Source organism: Tamandua tetradactyla, chromosome 4, assembly GCF_023851605.1.
Source record: "Tamandua tetradactyla isolate mTamTet1 chromosome 4, mTamTet1.pri, whole genome shotgun sequence".
Classification (NCBI taxonomy): domain Eukaryota; kingdom Metazoa; phylum Chordata; class Mammalia; order Pilosa; family Myrmecophagidae; genus Tamandua; species Tamandua tetradactyla.
This window is the reverse complement of record NC_135330.1, coordinates 182,948,458-182,970,980: the sequence shown is the minus strand read 5'-3', so window position 1 is coordinate 182,970,980 and position 22,523 is coordinate 182,948,458. Positions and strand designations below refer to the sequence as shown.

Here is a 22,523-nt window from a genome sequence, read left to right as displayed (position 1 = left end):
AACAGCCATTGAGTAAGGTGGTTAAAATCATTCCCCCTATCTCGTTAGCATTTCTCCAATATTCAAATTTCCACAAGAGCATCTCAACCTCTGCCAAGGTTATGGGGTAGCAAAAACAAAAAGGAAAACAAAAACCTACAGTACTATACATCCATAAACATCCAGTTCTGACCCCCCATTATGTGAATGAAAAAAAGGAAAATAAAAAATACTTTCAAGGAAAACATGCTTTTCTCAGGCACTCTCTCATGCCTCCTTGATAAGGATATTACTTCCCCAAAGGTCTATGAGCACTTCTGGGACCTCGAAGTTTCTAATGCAGTTGGGGCACCAGTAACCTGAAGTTACTTAGGAATATTCACAAAGCAATTTGGAAACCGGTGCAAATTAATGCCATGCAAAGAAGCCATGTACGTGCTTAAAAGGTACAGATTAATTCCTCCTGCATCTGGAGGAATCTATAATTAATTCCCAAAAAAAGGGAGACTTTAATCAAATGTAAAAAGAACAAACAGAGCAATACCAGGGTGAAGAGGAGACGCGTCAGCACAGATTTGGAAAGAATACGGCCAGGGCACTTTAAAAAGCTAAAAAGGTATGTGCCAAAATACAGGAAATTCATTCCTCTTTCACAGATTTTGAACCATGCTAACACATTCTTCTGGGATAGAGTTTGGGGCAATATGAGGACACTGATGCTTTCAGGTTTTGAGTCAGTAAAAATTGCTGCACAATCATCTCACCAATCTATCAGACTACGGACACAATGTTCTGGAGTAGTATTTCTCCTTCCTGCTCTTTTGAGCCTCCCTCAAAGTCTTATGCATACAATACGTCTATTGTGCTTTATAGAAGCATATTTTTAAAGCCCACAATGTTGGAGCCCAAAATCATATCACAAATTAGCAACAATCCAGGACTCCAAAACCCATCCTCTTCTTCCTCCACTCATTCTGTTAATTCTGCTCTCCTCCTGCCCTGGTGGTCAAGTAGAGCTGGTGGGAGAGTAGTGGCAAGAAAGAGGGACGGCGGGTTCCGATGACAAGGAAGCACTCCACGGGGCTGCCCCAATCACTAAGGTCTCTGTGAATTTGTAACCAAGAAATTAGAGTTCAGGGGGTGGTTTTGATTACTGAATCATTATATAAACATTCCTTTTTGCTTTCTGGTATATTGGAGTAGATAGAGGGAAATACCTGAAATCTCTCATTGTAATCCAGCTGCCTGATCTCTGAAAATGATTGTATAGCCCTTATCTTCTGCCCCATGATCGTAAAAACCTTGTGACTAACGTTCATTTGTACCTATTTATCCAGTTTTTCAACTTAAGAGTCTTATAATCACTAAAGACAGCCCCTAATGTTTATTAATGAAGGTCTTGGGTCAGTCCAGAACTAACCACCCCAAGTCAAAGGTTATCTTGACAACCAACCAAAGTAGGCCTGCCTGATATGCGCAGAAGCTTTGACTTTAATCTACGTCACTTATACCTCATTATAATACTAAAACTCACACCTATCGTCATATTAAGGCTGCCATGTTCTTACATATCTTCTGTGATTAAGCATGGAATCAATCTGCGCATGCGCAATAATTAGATCACCTCTAATTACATCATCTGGGGCCCATCTTTTTCTCTAATAAAACTATCAGAATTACTGCAGTTTGGAGTGACATATTCTGGGCTGATAGGCCATCTGTCCGCTGCCTATACACCAAGCAATAAACTTTTCATCTCTTTGAAACCCTGGTGCCTCAGAAATTGGTCATTTGAACGCATCAGGCAAAAGAATCCACCATCTTTGCCCGGTAACAATTTCTTCTGGACTCCCCAAGCCAGATGATTCTCCCTAATGAATCAGAGATGAAGGCTGGAAAAGACAAGAGAACTGAAGAAAGAGATCAGGCTAATCGTAATTGAAGAGAAAGTGAGGGGAAAGAAAGCAGAGGCAAGAAAAAGAGAAAAGGAATATCTGGGAAGAATGGAAAAGTAAGTGCATTTTATCAATAGTTAAGCATGAAGACCACATACATTTTATTTTGTTCTTATTCTGTCCTGTATACTGCCTGGCTGGGTATCAGTTTTTTATCCTGCCTTTTTTTTCCTCCCTCAACTGGGTACACAGGAACTAATACCTAATTTCATTTTATCCTTATCAACAGCTCCTTGTCATCAAAGGATTAAATGGCCAAAATGAGATCTTCCCTCAAACTAAATGGAGAAATGAAATTCCCATTCTGCTTGAAACAATTGGATCTTAGAAACTACGGCATAAGGCAATAATTTAAAATATTCTGAGATTTTGGCGGGGGGGGCATGGTCCGGGAATCGAACCCGGGTCTCCCACAAGGAAGATTAACATTCTACCACTGAACCTCCCATGCACTCAAGATTTTCTTTTAAAACACAGATAATGACACTTTTAAAATACTATAAAATTATCAGTCACTCATTTATGACATTTAAATGTTTTTAATATAAACTTCTACATCCACAAGAACCCAAAACTTTTAAAATTACTTCATGATTATTCATAAAGCTTTGTGAACACTGTGTTTTATATTATGCATGTAAAACATAAATTCATAACAATTATCATAAGCCCAAAGAAATTAAACTTTTAAAAAATTTTACAGCCTTTCCTGATATGAGCCAAACCCGTCCCTTCCAAATATTCAAACGTTAACCCTTGATCTGTTCAGAAATTGAGTTCCATTGGCTAGCTGCTATAACAAACCACACTTATGAAAATATTCATACTTATATACTTCATGCTCAGATATGTGTGGATGAATTAAACAGCACCAAGCTCCCAATAAAGCACAACAATAAATGTGTTTCGTTTTGTTTGCCAAAAGACATTAGAAAATGCAGCAGTGAACAAAGTCTAGACAGGACTGACCCTTGGCTTGAATGATTTCAGTTCATTCATTGGCCAATCAGCATTTCAGATGGTGAAAAGAACTAGGTTCACTCCTGGGCCTGTCCTTGGGTATGGTATCTCTTTTCGCCTAGACATTTTCTTTCCCTCCCCCTCCTTCTTTATTGGACAAACTACAGAACCTACACAGGAGCTTACAAATTGAGGGTTGAAATCCAGCCTCTGCCTCCTTACTAAATGTGCGACCTGGAACTGGTTGCTTAAATTCTCTCAGCTTCTATTATCCGTAAATTGGGGGGTGGGGTGGGGGGTCGGGAGATAAATAATTCCCACCTAGAGGAACTGCTGAAGATGTGAAGAGGACTGCAGAAACATATCCTCCATCCCTTATCCAGAACTAATTCTAACCATGAACTGAACATTTTACAGCTCTCTAAGTCGGGGGGCTGAGAGAGCACACTTTATAAAGTTGTTCTTTATTTATAGGTACCACTAGGCTGTTTTCTCCTGGTAGTGGCCAGAATTTCGTGGGAAGTAGAAAGCAGCTGTATTTCAGTATTTTCAAACAGTGCACATCACTACGTATGGGGAAAAATGATTAAAACATTTAGAGGCAAACATGTGGCAAAGGCACATGATAGCTTTTGTTTTCGTTTTTGAAAATAATCAATAAATGGTCTTACATATCATACACTGGGTCAGTGTTATCAGGAGTCAGATGCCCTAATTCCTGGTCCAGTGCTTTGTTCCACAGACACCATGCCTGGAATAATGAATCTCAGATTAGGCTGAATGTTAATTAAGTCTTCTCCTCCCTCTACCCTTCTACTTATCTGCACTCTCCAGAAAATGAGTCATCACTGGAGATTCCTTCAGGTTATATTTAGAAAGCACAGAAAAGACCAGAGGGAAACATACATCATCCTCACTTTCAATCTGTTTATATCAATCCAAAAGTTAATGTTATTTCACATATTTAGGCTGTTTTGCAATTCCTGGAGACTTTACTCTCTAGTAAATTCAAGTATGGAATGGAAAGCCACAAGTTACAGCTGCTTCAAAACTGAAAGCAAAACAAAGAAACACCCACTGAGATCAAAACCTGTAACCTCTGAAACACACAATACTAGGACAGATTGTTTATGCGCAATATCAGTGGGATATTTCCTACCCCTGCCTACCCTTTTGTCTTTCTCAACAGTGAAATTAAGAATTTGACCTAAATTAGGTTCTTTCCCTGAGTTTATCGTTGTTGTTATTAACAAATAAGTAATTTATGACAATTTTCCTCTTGACTGCTTCAAGTCACTTTTTTAAACCACGAAATTTTACACTCAGGACTAAATTCTAAATTTCAGCCGATTAAAAAACAACAACAACAATTACAACACATGACTTTGGTTCAGGAAAATTATGGGAAATCAGAATGCTGGGATCCAAGGCCCAGCTGTACAAGTGACCCTCTCTGTGGCTCCTGGAAAACCTTCCCACCACTCTGTGCATTGGTTTCCTTAAAAATCCCTTTCTTATGGAGTTGTGAGGACCACATGGAAAGAGACAAAATGGGAGAGCCCAGGTAGGCGGAACAGATTAGGTGTGGACTATGAGGTCAGACAAGCCCCACCTGAAACCCCAGCTTTCCCAACAACTGTTGTAGGACTCTGGACAACCCACCAGCCCTCAATGAAGTCCTGACCCCTCAATCATAAACCAAGCATGATCGTGGTTCATACATCTCTCAAGTTAAAAAGTGGTAACACAGGCAAAGCACTAGCACAGTGGGAGGGCTTGACACCAGGGAAAACGTACCCATCATTAAATGTTGACTATCATTTTTGCTATTTCGGGTTTAAGGTCTCTGGCATAGGGACCAATTACCTGTCAATTCCCTTCTCCTTCCCCCAAAAGCAAACCAGCCTTCTACCTCCGATTTCACCAACCTCCATGATCCTAATGACCTCACACTCTGGCAGCCCTGGGAGAACAGAGCCCCTGTCTTAAACAACTTGTGCATGCCTCCGAGCTCCTGGCACGTGGCATGTTAATGATGCTTTGATCCGACGACTGCTCCGTGGTCCTGGGTGGATGATGGCTCTTGTGCTCCTATTAATAGCCACATTTGTTTCCCTCTTCTCCCTCCATCCTTGAAGGCAAATACTTCTCTGTGTGCTCCAGGGAACAATACAGTGAGCACAGATAAAACAGTAGATATCTGTAACTCATCCTATTATGTTCTTTAAAATCAACTTTTATTATGTTCAAGACTTGCTAAACAACAGAACTGGTCATGGAAAATTGATTTTCCATGCTGGCCACCTGCAAACAACCTCAATTCAATAGCCCTTTTGTTCAATATTTAACAGATGGCTGCTCTAGCCTCTACACAGACACCACCATATGCGAATCTATGGTGTCAGAACCGCCCCTGACAGCTACCTGAAAAGGAAGGTGAGGGATGCCTCAGGCTGAAGAAAGCCCACCTGTAAGAACCAGCCAGACGGAGGGCTGCCTGCAGCCCTGTGCTCCCACGTCTCCTGTGCCTCATCTGCTCCCTGCGGGAATTTCTCCTGCTGACTGAACACCTCAGCCCCTTCCTTCTGCCTCCTGCTCCTCTTCTTCATTGTTAAAACAACAGCAACGAGATTGTCTCAACGGCCCATATACAAGTAGTGAAAACTGAGGCAATGGAGTGGGAAAAGAAACATTTTTAAATGGCACCCTGGCAGTGATCTTGGGGTGCTTGTTTTCTGGGGAGTGCATGCACATGAATGGGCTTTTTCTTCTCTGCTTCATTCATGTTTAGTGTATCAAATTGGGGGAAGTCAACATTTCCATCACTTAGCACTGCCCAGACCTAGACCAAGTGAGGGCTTACTGCCCAGCGGCCGGGTGTGGGCAGCGTCCAGCCACCCGCTGTCAGCAACTGCGGGATCAGCCTCGGCACCAATCTGTTGTGGCCAAAAGCAGATCAGTGGCTGTCTGGAGAGAGAAGGATTACAAAGGGGCATGAGGAAGCTTTGTGGGAGGGGGTGGGAGGGAGATGACATGCTCAATGTCTTGATTGTGGGGTAGCTCCCGTCACAGGTGTATACCTATGTCAAAATGCATCAAACTGCATATTTTAAATAACATTTATTGCATGTCAATAAAGCTGTTAAAAAAAGAAAAATGAAATAAAACAAAAGCACAGTATACATTGTTCAGATAGACTTGATTAAATTCTCAAGACAAAAAAACATTCTCGATGAGTTCAGAACACAGGCTAGAGATTGGTCATTCACATCAAGTTGACCAAAGTTATGTAACTTGTCTATTGTGGGGTTAGGACATAAAAATCACTTCTATACTACCAGCCCCAAAGTAAAAAAGAAAAAAATACAAAAGGCTACCTCTTGAACGACGAAGAGAAGACATGTATATAGAGCAAGTTGTACATTAGACATAAGAAACTAATAGCAACCCATTTTTTAATGAATTAAAATGTGTGGGTACTTAAGGAAAACCCATTGATATACTCTTTAAACTTTTAATTTTTACATTTCTGTCAACTCCAAAGGTTACCTGCCAAATAGGGTGTGGTTAGTTTGAAGCTGTATATACTCCAGAAACACATGTTCTTAAATTTAATCCAGTCCTGTGGATATAAATCCATTGTAAGTAAGTAGGATGTTTTGATGAGGTTACTCAATTAAGGTGTGCTGGTTTGAAGCTGTTATGCACCCCAGAAAAGGCCATGTGGGTGCAGACCTATTGTGGGTGGGACCTTCTGATTAGGTTGTTTCAACTGAGATGTGACCCACCCAATTCTAGGTGGGTCTTAATCCTTTACTGAAGTCCTTTATGAGGTTAAAGGACAGAAACTCAGACAGCTCAGAGAGAATCACCTAGACAGGCTTGGAGAGAGCTTAGAGAGAAGATGAGGACACACTCACAGAAGATGAGAGCCACTGAAACCAGGAGCTAAAAGCGAGGAAACCTGGGAGTGAAGAACCAGCAGATATCAGCCATGTGCCTTCTATCTGATAGAAGAAGCCCAGATGCCTTTTCTCAGAGAAGGTATTGTCCTGTTGATGCCTTAACTGGTACATTTTCAAGACCTTAAAACTGTAAATTTGTAAACTAATAAATCCCCATGGCAAAGCCAGCCCATTTCTGATATACTGCATTCTGGCACCTTTAACAACCCAAACATAAGTTGTAACCCATCTCATTCAGGATGGGTTTTAATCCCATCACTGGAGACTTTATCGGAGAATGAAATAAAGACATAGAGAGAGAAAGGGAAGCAAGAAAAGAGAGCAGCAGATGCCACCATGTGCCTTGTCATGAGACAGAGGAGCCAAGGCTCACCTGCAGCTAGCCTTCGGGAAGAAAGCGTCGCTTTGTTCGATGGCCTGATTTGGACATTTTTCTTCACCTCAAAACTGTAAGCTACTAAATTCCCATTGTTCAAGCCAACCCATCTCATGGTATCTGCTTTAAGCAGCCTAGGAAACTAAAACAGGGTTTCTAGCCAACTTAATGTTGTGATTATGTTTATTTAAATGAGCCATAGTATTTAAGAGATACAATCATCCAGTTTTACAATTAAGTTTCTTATTAATAAATCACATACAAATAAGGATACTGAAGAGCTTTTAAAACTACATGGTCCTTTAAAATGCTGCAGTGATTTATGAAATAAAAAAAGAATTATTTTAACATAAGGAAAAAATTTTATATCACCTTAAAAAGAAGAAATAACAGGAAATTGTTTATCATAATACCAGCAATTTTACAGAAATAAAAAACTACTCCAAAAGTAATTTTAAGTTCCATTAAACTACTGCTTAACACTTTTTTGATAGTAAAAGAATAAATTTTATAGATTTACTGAAAAAAGAAAATATATTCAAATTAAACAGTCAGTTAGCAGACTAGAGCTTCTGGAAGTAAATTTCATAAATGCCTCAACTCCAATTTCATATAAATGCACTTAGGAAAAAACCATGTAATCTTATAACATCATTAAACAAACTTATCATTATTAGATGTATTATTTATGCACACTGCCACCTAAACATAACTCACAATATTTTATCTTTTATTACTACAGTATTATGCCCTAAGACAAACACCAAATTTTCATTTCTGGGACAATAATCACATTTGTTATTCAGACAAACACATATTAAGCCAAACATAAAGTTCAAATAAATCCTTATATTCAAGTATTTAACTTTTAAAAAACATACCATCACCAATTATTTAAAAGGAAAAAAGCCACCCTGCTTACCTGGGTACATTTTCCATTAAAATTTAATTAGTGCTTAGGTTCCAGTAAGTATTCTCATGGCCCTGTTAAGGTCTTTTCATTGATTTTAAAAAAAAAAGATCCCAGAAAAGCAAGATATACAATATCAATCACATAATAAATTATTTAAAATTGTCCATAAATCAAATTTCTATCTATTCATTCAATAAATCAATACATTTTTATAATATTAAAAAATCATACTAACTTATTTTCCTCATTTGGCCATACAATTTTTAAACAAGTTTAAATTTTATCAAAAGCTAATACAGGGCGGACCATGGTGGCTCAGCAGGCAGAGTTCTCATCTGCCATGCCAGAGACCTGGGTTCGATTTCGAGTGCCTGCCCATGCAAAAAAAAAAAAAGGTAATATATTCTTTATTTTAAGCTGTAAGACTTGATAGGGAGCCAAAATATGACCCCTACTAAATATAATAAGTCAGGTCATGTCATTTCTGCATTTAAAACCCTTCAATGGGTCTCCCTTCCTCCAGGCTCCTATGGTCTGCCTTCAGTTACCCTTCCAACCTTCATGGACCCCAGCCAACCAGCCTCAATGCCTTTTTATGCTTGTGCTTTGCCTGGACCCATCCTCCCTGGTTGGCCATTAGGTGAGAGACCCCCAACCACCTTCAGGATTTTGCTCATGTCATCTCCTCAGTGAACATCTTCACCATTCCCTATGACCATTTCCTGATCCTCCATCCATTTTCATTCTTCTCCATTGACCTTATTAATACCTAAACATGCTATGCACTTATTTCTTTTTTATCCAACGAACAAAATGTAGCCTCCAAGAAAGAAGGGATTTCTGTCCATTTTGCTCACCACTGAATTCTCAGTGCATATAATAGGCATTCAGTAAATATCTGATTAATAAATATTCACACTGAACATCTACTATGTACTAAGTACTTTACACAGCTTTATAAAAACTCTGATGGTTTTGTCTCTACACATAATCTTCAATGCCAAGAGCTTGCATATCATATCATCTTACATCAGAGAAATGGAGAAAGGAGTTAAGAAACATCAGAAATAAGCACTACACTAAAGTCATCTAAAAGAAAACTCTAACCACTGATACAATTACTCCAGCTTTCTTTATATGACATTGTTCTCAAATTTATATAAAAGTAGATTACTTTAAAAACTGCATGTATATATTTTATTGTTATCTAATATTTTAATGGCTTAATCTATCTGAGTCAAAACAACTATTTCAATAAACTTTCTAAGGAAAAAGGTAATTGAAATTATTTCAAATGCATACGAGATACCTGATCCGGAGGTAATAGAAATCTGGGTCTCATTTACCCTCAAATCACACATCTTTCACACCAATTATCATCCTATGATTTAATCAACATGTTTATTATGTTTTAATAGGTAATCTCTGAGATTTTCTTGAAAAAAATCAACCAAAACCTAGATACTCTTCTAATGGAAGAATTTAATTGTCCTTAATCTTTTACTGAATATAGATTAGAGGAAATCCTCTTTTCTCAGAAGCAGGGATTATTCAATGTCACCAGGAAACAGGAGGCTTCTTCCCAGGCAGTCAAGAGGTCTGTCCAGATAGAAAAAAGGAAAATATCAAGGCGCTCCTATACTTGGAGCGGGTACAAAGGGAGAAAGAACATAAACATGCAAACCCAATTTCAGACATTCAAATTTCTCAAAATATAAAACTTGAAATCAAATCCCTCAATTTTAGGATCTCATTTTGCACAGTCATTTCCATATAAAATACTTGTTACTAAGACTGTGGACTTTTTTTTTTTTTAAGTACTAGTATCTTAAAGTAAAGCTGAAATGGGTACTGTACGTATATCATTAAAATAGGCATTATTTAGATTGTCAATATTCAGAGGTTTGGGGACTAGAAAAGAGGGGCAGTTTGTAAAAGCATATTCTATCAAATAAATACAGAAACAAATATTCCACAAAATCTTAGCTTCTAGTAAGACATGGAATCCAGTGACAGATTCTATTGCTTTAAATAGTGTCCAAAAAGTGTATGTTTTTTTATTTAATGCTGGAACAATTCAGCTCTGCATTTATAGTCAAAGTGAATGAAAACTAGCCAGAATTCTTCCAACAACCACCCAAAATCATACTAAGTACTGGTTGAAAGACAAGTAATGCTTTTTTTTTTTATCATTTCTGACACATGCTTATAACAGTTGAAGTAAATATTCAACCAAACATAATGAAGCTATGGTTACAAAGAAATCGAAAACAGAAAGTGAGAAAGCAAGCTGGTTTAGGAACTTACTTATTGCCAAGAGAAGCCATAAGGTTACTGATGCACAAGTAACAAGGTATTGACATGCCAAGTTTTGATTTCTATACTACAGATAATAGCAGAGATAATATGTCCCTATTATTCAAACTTGTATTTCAAGTTCAACTTCCTACTACCACTTTCTAATTATGCCAAGATGTCATCCTGCATAGAGGTAGGTCAACAAAATGAAAAACACCCCCAAAAAGCAAATTCAATTTACTAGAAGAACTGGATTATTATGGAGCAGCCTACTATTTTACTAAACCCAGACACGTCCAATCCAGTTATGTGACATATACCGAAACATCTGTCTTGTCAACAACCCAGAGAGTGCGTCTGGATTATAATACAAAACTAAAACCAATACATTATAAAGTTATCTTATTACAAGCCACCTTTCCCCCTGATGAACCCTCTAAAAAAAAAGGGAAGGGGGGGTAAAAATATAAATATGTTCTACCTTAGATTTGATCAAGTCATGAGAATTGTAGTCTATTATACTAATAATCACTGAATCATTTTAAATCTGTCTCACAATTAAAAAAAAATCCATTCCCACTAAATATTCATTTTTATGTCCCATGTCTTACTAGAAGCTAAGATTTTGTGGAATATTTGTTTCTGTATTTATTTGATAGAACAATATGCTTTTACAAACTGCCCCTCTTTTCTACTCCCCAAACCTCTGAATATTGACAATCTAAATAATGCCTACTTTAATGATATACATACACAGTACCCATTTCAGCTTTACTTTAAGATACTAGTACTTAAAAAAAAAAAAGTCCACAGTCTTAGTAACAAGCATCTCCAAGAATACATCCTAAACACTGATATGCCAATTTTTCACAGTGAAAAAATATTCTTTCCTTAGCCACAATTTTAGCATCCTTTTTCTCAATAATCAAATTTGTATATTAACATAATTAACATCTCAGCAACTCACCAACTATCAGATCTTTAAAAGACACACTGGAAAAAAAAAAGCATGAAAGAATGCCACGAAACAAAGTAAATGGCACAAAATCTACACAGAAGATCATATTCTTATTGGAAAGTCCCTCAAATCTACACCTCAAGCCTACTCACTCGTTTCATACATACTTTTAACAAGCTAATCTCTTTTTAAGCCCACAGTCATATGGCAGAGATGGACAGACAAAGACAGGATAAAGAAAGCACTAGCATCTCTGAATTTGAGTAAAAGGGAAAATGTTACATTGTATATAGGTAACAAAATAAAAAAAATTTTTAAATCCATGGAACCACATTACATAAACCATGAACCCTGAGTTAAACCATGGACTGTAATTAATAGCACTATTATGAAAATGTGCTATCATCAATTCTAACAAATTCCACACCAATCCAAGCTGTTAATAATAGAGTACTATATGGAAATCTTGTCTTTTATGTCTGATTTTTCTGTAAACCTGCAACTTCTCTAATAAAGATAAAAAGACAGCACTAGGAAATAAAAGTTCATTCACAAAGAAAAAGAAAGCAAGTCATATAAGGGCAGATAAAAGTATACAAAACACATGGAATAGAGGCATGTGACATGGGGCAAAAAGCTCTATAGAATTCACTACCCACATTTTTTAAATTGGATATAAGCCTTCTCCCAGGTTGTTTGAGGATTTGAGAGTGAGAACATACATACGAGACTTATTATCAGATGTTCAATACACTTGTTGCTACCAAACTAAACAATAAGTTCAGAGGAAAAGCAAACTAGAAGAATAACAATGACTCACTCTCTTTCAACAGTTCATCTTATATTGTTTTTAATTAAAGTGTTTTTTAAGCACTCTGTAGAAGAGTAAAGAATTGCTACTAACCAAAGACATCACATATCTTCTCAGGCACATAATGCATACTCATTATTAACTTGATAACCAAGGGCTATGTCAACATTTTCTCTGTACTCTTATCTACTAGAGATAACACATGAGGCATCCTAAAATAGAAATGAGAAAGTTTCAAAAGAAGGTAACAGCTGAAGGAAAAGGGTAACATTGCATCTAATCAAAACTGTGGTGACTACATATTTTACCCTGAAGGTGAGATGTACTGGTTCAGCTCTCTATATCTTTGGGGTTATAAATTTGTTAAAAATTGATTTCTATAAGGGAAAAAAAATCCATTTCTTGAACTTCTGCTATGTACCAGACTCTTTTCTGGGCACATTCTTCAGCAGCTCTGAATTCTCACCATTTCACAGAACTGGGCAAACTTGTAAGTTTTCACTCAAAGAGTAGACTGTTTTTCCCCTGCATCCTACAACCATTTTATCTCAAAACTAAACGCAGATTTATTACCAAATACCAAATATGGTCAAAATACCCCTAAAGTACTAAGTACTTGATATACTACTAAATACTAAATGAAGAGCCCAGAAACATATTATGCACATTTATCAACAAAATGTGATATAATTATCATTTCTAAATAACCTCCAAGAGTTCAAGCCTGCTCCTGGCTGGAATGAATGCCCTATTAGGAGTGAGGACAAAGTAGAAGGAATAATAGTAGAAAGAACCAATACATTAATTACAGATGAGCTCTAGTTTCTCTGCAGTTCACATCTTAAGGTGCCAAAGAATATTCTTATTCCTGAATTCACCACAAAGTCATAAACTTCGAATTCCGCAAATCTTCCTGACAAAGTCACTTTTTTCACAAATAAACTTTTTTTTATTATTTTCTTATCTTCTAAGGAAAAAAGTGATCTTATTTTCATTACCTTTAAAAGCTCCCCCCCAAAAAAATTACCTTTGTCACATGAGAAACACAAGAAATCAATATTTTTATAGCACTTTACAATGTACAGATTATTTTCATGTACCTTATTTCATTTGATCCTCCCAACCCAGGGAAGTCGAGACAACAAATACCATCAGTGTCATTTTACAGCTGCCTCCCAGCAGTGAAGTGAACTGCCCAGAGCAGAGCGGGATTAGACACAAGGCTGCCATCCAGAAAGCTGCTCAGGGACCCCATCTAGAAGTCACCGGTAGCATGATTCACAAATAAGGTGCTGGTTAAACTTGGCTTCTACCAATTCTATAATTCACGAAACACAAGCTGGCCCCAATACAAGCGTAAGTAAAATGAACACAAATTAAAACACTCCTTGCCAACAGCAACAGTTTTTTTTTAACAAACACACAAACTGAACAGAGCAACTAACTCGGTGGACCCCCAACCCAGATTTCAGCCAACTAATGGTTCCCTCAACTCTGCAGAGGCAATCAGCGGAAATTTTGACACCAAATAAAAGCATAAGGCTGTTTCCCAGGAAAAAGGGACTTATGCTATAGTCCAAATTGTAAAACCTTAATATGCCTTCCAAGAAGTGGCCTGGTTCTGAAACTAGCAAAAGATGAAATAAAACCACAGAAAAGTAGGAAGCATTCCATCAACAGAAAATGAGAGGAGAGCTTTGAGGGGTGGGGGTATTACTTAAACATATTCAGAACACAATTTTGAACTTACATTCATGGAAGTTATCTCTATCTGTACAGGACTAACTCAATCCAGTTATGAGTGATGGAAAAACTGAAATGAAAGGCAACTGGACATAAGTGTAAGTACATTACTAACAAATTCTTAACTGTGAACATAAAGAAGGGTACGATTTTTATACCTAAAAAAATAGAAACCTCTATTCTCTTGCAATCGTAGCTGTGTAAATGATAAAGCAAGTGTATTAACAGACAAAAGCATGAAGCAGATAAAGCACAATTAAGAAACTTGAAAAACAACGTGTCAATTTGCTTTAGACTCCGTAAGTGTGACTAAAACAGAAGAGCCTGTATCTCTCTAGGGGAGGGGTCACAAACTCAAATGTAACAGAGGTGGGACAGGTAACAAATGGGTGCATCAGAACAGGTTCGATCACAGAGCAGTGCGAGCACCTCCCTACGTGCCCACTCACTCCAAAAGTGATCATGATGGAAGCTGGCCCAGTATCGCAAGACTGCATGATTTTTTTAAGAAGTGTGGAAATCTGGCTGTTTATGTACACTCACTCATACTAAAATGTTGACAACAAATTCAAGTAATTTTTAAGTCACTTTGCAGACTAGTGCAACCATATGGGAGGGCCAATTTCTACCGGTGCTCTAGGATAAAGATTCCTAACCTTAACTAGATCAGGGACTCCTTTGACAATCTCATGTTAACCTGTAACCCCTGCCCAGAAAACAAAAAGTATATATGCAAAAAGTTTTACATATTGCTTCGAGTGATTACTGATCCCATTCAGGACCAGTGAAGGGCCCCGCTCTTGACACCAGGCTTCCAGGAAAGGGACATTGTTGGCTGTTCTCTCACTTCTAGGTCCTGCAGACCAAGGAATGGATGCAAGAAAAAAGGAAACACATTCTAGGGACCTCGGTTATCAGAGTAGCAAGCCACTATTAGAACACAGTGACGTACTTCCCAACGAAGCTAGAGTCAAGGGCAGCCCCACTAGAGGGACAGTGACCCAAGAGGCAACAGTGAACCAAGAGGTGGAACTACCATCTGATCTCAGGACTTAACCTCCTTCCACCTTTGCAGTTTACTAAATGAGGGGGCTGGAGCAGATGCCTTCAAAACCCTGTTCATTTCCCCATTTTATGACACTATGAAATGAATCAAGGAAAGAGAATCCCAAAGTCGTGAAGCTGCATTAAATATGCTTTTATGTATTTATTTTTTACTGTTTTCTTTTTTAACTTTTTTTTTATTGTGAAAAACAACAAATCTACAAAAAAGCAATAAATTTCAAAGTACATTTTAACATGTAGTTATAGAACAGATTTTAAAGTTTTGTATGGGTTACAGTTCCATGATTTTTCCTTTTTCTTCTCGCTGCTCCAAGACACTAGAGACCAGCAGAAATATCAATAAGATTCAGCAGTCATGCTCATTTGTTAAATCCTATCTATGTTAGACTCCTTCCTCTCTTTAAATAACATATATACATAAAGGCAACAAATTTCAAAGTACATTGCAACAGTGAGTTGCAGAACAGATTTCAGAGTTTGGTATGGGTTACAATTCCACCATTAAAGGTTTTTAAACATGATTTTTAAAGACTGCCCAAAAATCACTCAAGTCCTTGGAAGTACCAAGAAGTCTCCTTCAGAATTGCCCCCAGACACCTTCTTCTTCAATGTTATTGCTAACAATAATGACAAGCGGGTAACTATTCATTCAGCAGATATTTATTGAGTACTGAGTATGTGCCAAGAACTGTTCCAGACAACTGGATATATGAGCCGGGCATACAGGCTGGAATACAGAGATAAATTTGGGATCCAGTGACATATAGAGGGTATTTAAAGTTTCTTCCTATGAAGAAGGTGTTAATGAAGAAGGGAGAAGGATGCCAGCAATAAGCTGCCAGTGACCCAAGGGAAGGCAGAGGAGACAGCAAAGGAGTCAGAGAAGGGGCAGCCAGGGAACTCCAAAAGCCTTTCATGGAAGGCTTACTACATTGCCCACTCTCTCTGCTTGGGACTCACCTCCCAGACACTGTAACTGAGAAATTAAGATTTAACAAATAATTAGGATGACTGAATCATTACACAGATGCCCTTTTCTTATTTTCTAGTATATGGTACAATAGCCTTTTAAGAGGAAATACCTGAAATTACTGACACCCACTGAACTGTAAATTTAAGAAAACCTCCTGACTGGCCCTGCTTGTACCATCTTATCCTGTTTTACAACCTTAGAGTCTTGTAATCACAAAGACAACCGCTCTAATGTTAATGAAGGAAACTGAGTCAGTTCAGCTCAGAACCAATCCTAACTACAGTGAAGTTACTTGTTCACTGAATGGCTATTCCAGCTTAGCTCACTCCTTCACCTTTGTAAACTGCAGTTGTTGATCCTTGTTATTATAATGGTAGCATCTCATCTCCCCTTGTCTGAGTCCATAAAAACCTTAAATGCCTCAGACTCTGGAGACAGATTTTAGGCACATTGGCCATCTGTTCTCCTTGCTTTGCATTGCAGTAAACTTTCTCCCTTTGAAGCCAGGGTGTCATAGATGGGCTGTTTTGAGTTTTGGACAGAGAACCCCATTTTGATCAGTATCAACGTGGCCAAATCCCTCACACTTGCAATCTTTGCTCAAGGAGACCTCCTATTAACCCTGAGTACCCTATTCAAATTTAAAATCCTCCAATTCTACTCAGTATTATTTTTTAGCACTCATTTTCTAATAAACTACATCATTTACTTATTTGGCTATTGTCTGCCTCCTCCTATTCAAAGGAAAGCTCCACAGGGACAAGGGTTTTTAATTCCCTAATAGTAGGAAGGGTATATGGGGTCCAGGAAGTTTGCGTTTTTTAAAAGGGCGATATTAAGGCACATGGCACAGGGATTACATAATGTGACCACAAAGAGGGAGACACTAATGATCCAGGAGAAAGAGGAGGTGAGTTGATTTCTGTTCTTTCCATGAAGTACAAGGCGAGGTCACCAGTTTTCTACATGAAGTGGAGGAAAGGTTATAGGAGAAAGTAGGTGAGAAGCAATCTCCTTGAGATTCTTGAGAAGTATGTAGGATTATAAAGCAGCATTAACTCCACACTAGTGATAAAGGGCTCCCATTCATTGAGCAACTACCACATACAAGCCCTGGGCTTCATTCATGCAGTGTCCCCATAAAGTAAGTCCTTTAATAATCTCTATTTCTCAGATGAGGAAACTGAGTGTAAAGAACTTACTTAACCAGCCTGCCCAAGGTTACACAATCAGTGATAGAAACAGAATGGAAACCATGGTCTGTTAGATAGACTCTAATGCCTAAAAGCTTGGTCACCATTATCTACTATTTTGTTTGTCTTGGATATCAGCATCCAAGTGAAAGCAAAAATAATCCCTTACTCAATATTGTCAAATTACTAGTGCTTCAAAAATTGCTTCCCCCTGATTTTTCATTGCAAATAAGTGGCATTTACCTTGCATGTAACTTGGTTAAGAAAAAAAAAAGCACTTATAAATCCGGGACCTGGAGATCTAACCATCTTTTATGAACACTGTTCCTACTGGAAAATATGGCCCAAGCACCAATGAACGATTTGCCTTCTGGGTTTCCAAGTCCAACACATTTGCAAATAGGACTTTCTGTGTAATTAAGCAATTAGGTATGTCTGTGAGTGGATCCAAGGCAATTTTAACCAATTATAAACTGAGGACATTGTTAACATCTCTAGAAATCTGACTATACTAACAGCCAAAAATATAAACTTCTGTTCCACCATGTAATTAAATTTACTGTCTGGCGTGGCATAAAAGCATTTCAAAATCAATTGTTCCTAATAAGCAGACATATAACGTTCCAAAGAACAACGGAAGGAATTTAATTTAGCAGCTAGAACACAAAGGTTTAATTATATACATATGCATACTGCTTTAAAATGTCCAGTTGAATCACATAAGCCCCTGCAGAAACGTAAGGTGCTTGGTAAACCTATTTTATGTGCAGCCCTGTTAAATATTTGTTAACTTATAAACACTTTACAAGTACATACTGTCGACCTGCAACCACACAGCCAGAGACATTCCCTCTATTCGTCTTGGATTATACACCTAAGGGCTCACCTCTTAAAATACTTCAAAGCCTTGGTGGTTAAAGTGGTTTAACTAATAGTTCTGTGACATGAGACTCCAAAGTTGAATAACAGGAAGGCCCCACTATATCAAATGTTAAATTATGAAAAACTTCAAAATTATACAACAATTAAAGTTTTTAAAACAAAGGAAGGTACAGGTGAATCAAATGGAGAAGTCCATCTTTTAGAACAGGCAATCTCACAGCTAGAATAGGGACATTAATGCCACAAACTGCTTGGTAATAAAATAAATAAAAGCAGACACATATGCACGCATTTAAATTGTTGCACATTTTAGAAGGTTTGAAGCAGGCAATGTAACAAACTACGAATCCCCAGCCTGAATTATTAAAAATAAATGACACAGACATTAAAAAATTATGCTCTACACCTGCAGAACTTTGAAGAAAAATCAAATCCCCTGAAAGTAAAAAACATGGAAGGGAAGAGGTACGTAACATACCACGGAAGTAATCCTGGCCTGACATGCTCTCCCTTAAGTAAATTTTATGTCCAAACGTGGCCTGCAGACTCTTTTGCTTGGCCTGAAGTTGTTTTACCATACCCTGCTCCAATTTTCTTTGAAACCCACCTGGGTCCTACACATTGCTCAAAAGCAGGGTACTCAGTTTACCTCTCAACTATAACCCCAGGGTCCCCTACTGGCCCGCACTGGCTGGCAGCCAGCAAACTGAACTGAAGGCAGGATGTCCCCACATCTTACTGCTTCCCCCCACCCCTCCACCCCAAACCCAAGGACTAAATTATGCTAACAGCTAGTAGTGCCAGGCACCACTTCAGCACTTTACCATATTGACTCATTAAATAATGGGGACCATTATTATCCACCGATGAGAAAACGGAGGTACAAACAGTTAAGAAACTTGCCCAAGATTACACACCTAAAAAGTGGCCAGGACAAGGTTCAAATTCAGGCAGTCTGCCTCCAGATTCTACCTTTCAAACCATGAGGCACTACTTGTCCTCCCAGAATTTAAATCACCTGAATCTATACCCCTGCTTCCCATCTCACCTCATTCTCTAAAAAGGAGACAACATTCATCCACTTCAAAAAATGCTTAAAAAAAACATTTACAACATGCACGTCAAACTACCTCATGGTACATAATAAGCACTGAGCTACTTATAAATATGAAATATCGCTAAATGGCTTTATCCATCCAAGCAACCAGTTAATCCACACTTTAGAATAGGACCTGACATGGAACAGAATTCTCTCATTCACTTAGCTATTCTCTCTGGAATTGACCCAGGATAAAATATCTATAACAATGGTTTCCAAGGACTTCTTCATTTTTTGGCAACCCTCACACAACCGAGAGAGCTTGAAGTTTTCTTCGTCCTAAGAATTCTGACTAGAAGGGAACAGATTATAAGCCATTTAGATTCATTTTTATTTTTTAAAGTCACATAAGGAAACCACAAGGAAATAAGAATATTCAATACCAGACTTTGTTTTCTCTAGCAAAAAGAAATATAATTCAAGCCTATGCTTTTCAAGCCTATGCTTTGAAAGATAATCAAATTACAAGAAAACAAATCATGTTTCTGGAAAAACTCAAATTAGTTTACTATCACAAAAATGAGCTTAATAACATAGGAATGAGTTGATTTGTATGTGAATATCCTGAAGTAGCCAAATGAACAGACCCGAGGGAAAAAAACCTGATGTGGAATGAGAAAAACATAAATAATAGTATCCCATGACTCATACTCAAAATATATATTATCAAATAATGATATGATGAGAAAGAAGAATGTTTAGCCTTAGATTTGGGGATAAAGTTTGATTTCATAAGTCTAATAACACAGCAAAAGGGAACTCTGAAAACTTTTAAACTACATCAAAACTTACATAGCCTGACAACATGAAAGCACAAAAGGCCTAAATGATGAAATGAGGGAGTGAAAACAGCACACAAAAATGGGACAAATGTCTGCTTCTCAGAGTCAGGAACTGGTTTGGGAAGGTATGTGAGCCACCAAAGAGGTCAGAGAAAAGATGACCCACCTTTCAATGTTCATGGAAACAGACTGCACATTATCTTCACAAATTCAGCCCTCCTTCTTTTTACAAAGTGATAGCCTTGGAAGGGACATGAAATTAACTAGAAAAACAGTAAGTGCATTTTCAGTAAATGCTAGTTCTACCCTGCCTTTTTTTTTTTTTTTTTCCCTTTGTGGAAAGTGAGGCAAGAAAATAACCCGCCTATGGAACCAGACATCCAGAGTAACAGCTGAGAACAGCATATCCCTGTACCAAAACACATCTTTCTCTCTTACATATCTGGTTACCTGTCATTATTAATTGGGTTTTATGTAACAGATTACTGTATAGAAACAAAGGTGTGACAAGATGTTGACCACTCAAATGAACATGAACATTTGGAGCTCAAGAATCAGTGAGGATATGGAATAGCGTGGGACACACTAAGCCTTCCCCTACCCTTCAGCAGAACCACCAGAGATAAGTTCTCCCCATTTAAATGTAAGGCAGGCATCTAACAATGGCTCAACTTCCCTAAGATTTCCTCAGAACAGGGAAACACCCAAAGTGCACACAAGTTTCCTTGACTTATCAAGTCTTTTGGTTAGTAAATAAATTTAGGGGAAAAGTTTTGATTTGGCTTTCCCCTCAGATAAAAAGAAACACTTTCATCTTCATCCAACCTCACCTTTCCAAAGAGAGTTGGTAAATATGAAACACTATTTGAAGTTCAAGTGCTATTCCAGGAAAAAAAAATAGTACCCATAATAAGGGCATGAGACTTTGCAAACCTGTGACTGACCACGATCAGTCATCCACCAAGGAATAATGAAGCCTTTTGTTAAAGACGGGGGCCAGGAAATACTGCCCTCGGGACAGCCATGTTTCTCGTGGGTGCACACGCATCCATGCTCCTTATAGACCTACTAGCAGCAATTCCTGCCATGTGCGAAGTTCAGCTTCCCCTCGGTCTGGAGCAAAACAAAACTAACTTTTCCCTCTCCCCTCATTCTCTCCTGACCTGTGGTCTGTCACCCCCAAAAAGCCCGCTGGTCCTCCTAGGCAGGTGTATTTCAAAGGACACCGAAAAGGCACCCTGGGCCACCTGATTGGCTACTTTCAGGCAAAAAGGTTTCAAACTTCAGTTTTGAATCCCCCAGAGGGGTTAGATTAAAAAAAAAAAAACTGCATTTTTCTGTAAAAGTGTAACACTTCCTCCCCAACCTCTTAATCCTCCGTGCAGATATTAATGAGCGGAAGAAGAATCTGAATACTTCTTCCCAAACCTATCCCCTCCCTAAGTAAGGTCTCTATCGGGGACACTTCTCCTGGGACAGCTCAAATCCCAGGCTGCACACTCTGGAGAGGAATTATCAAAGAACAAGGAGCTGGAGCGGGGAAATGAGGGAGGGGAGGGCACGGGGTGGCTGTGGTCAAAGAGCAAATGGGAGCACGGGGGAAGGGCCAAAGTACTGGAGGAAACCTCCACCCAAGCCGGAAGCCCCGAGGGTAGAAACTCCTTGTAGTTCCTCTCCAGCAACCCACTTTCCCCCAGGAGCCGGGGCGAGTCCCGGGAGGCAAGGTCGGTCCAGAATCACGTGGCTATCCGAAACCTTACAGGACCCTGGGGGTTTGCTGCCGGCAACAGGGTCCCAGAACAGGTTGGGGAGGCATGCTCCCTAGATGGAGCCCCGGCTGGAGGGGGCTGCAGGTCCCGGGCCCCGCCGGGTACGAACCCGCGGCTCCCAAGGCGCGGGCCTGGCTGCCGGGGCGTCCAGCCCCAAACTTTCGCGCTGTCAGAAGCGCCCTCATCCCGCGCGACACCGTCCCGGGCCTCCCCGGGTCGCTGGGTGGGGAGGGGGCGCACTCACGTATCTGTTGATGAGCGTTCGGATGAGGCTGCAGTCCATGGCTCCAGCCCGCTGCCGGGCGCGCCCGGGTCGCCTGCTTCTCCGGTCGCCGCCCGCGCCGCCTTATCGTCCCCGACTTCTACTTGGCGCGTCCATGGGCTCGGTGCCCCCGGAGTGTGGCGGCCGCCTGCGCCGGGCGGGAACGAGAGCGGCGCGCGCGAGCCGCGGGGTCCTCAGGTGCCGCGGGCTCGGGGTCGCAGCGTTTCCCCCCGGTCCCGCCGCCGCGCCCGCCCGCTCCAATCACGCCCGCAGCGGCCCACGCGGCAGCCGACACATGGGCGGGCTGGGCGGTGCTGGGGGCGGCCGCGACCCCTCCCGGCTCATGCCCCTCGGCCCGGCTCCGGGAGACGCGCGGGGGCCGCGCTGTGCCCGCGGCACCTCACGGAGGGCTGCACGGAAGGCGGCTTGAGGGCGACGAGCGGCTTATTTGGCGTTGTCGCGGCCGGCTGCTGAAGTTGCTGCTCCGCGTCCCCTGGCGCCCGAAGCCCAGGCTCCCAAGCGCCCTCCTTCCTTCGGTTT

General features: G+C 39.7%; 1 protein-coding gene across 3 annotated transcripts in view; it reads right to left on the bottom strand.

Annotated features, from left to right (window-relative positions):
* The window catches only part of ATP11A (ATPase phospholipid transporting 11A), a 231,704-nt gene extending 209,583 nt beyond the window's left edge, over positions 1-22,121 (bottom strand). For all 3 annotated transcript variants that reach the window (XM_077158705.1, XM_077158706.1, XM_077158707.1), the window contains exon 1: positions 21,966-22,121. In XM_077158705.1, coding sequence (XP_077014820.1) covers positions 21,966-22,004 — 39 coding nt within the window. In that variant the 5' untranslated portion in view covers positions 22,005-22,121. The remainder of the gene's footprint in view (positions 1-21,965) is intronic.
* Positions 22,122-22,523: the final 402 nt, after the last annotated feature.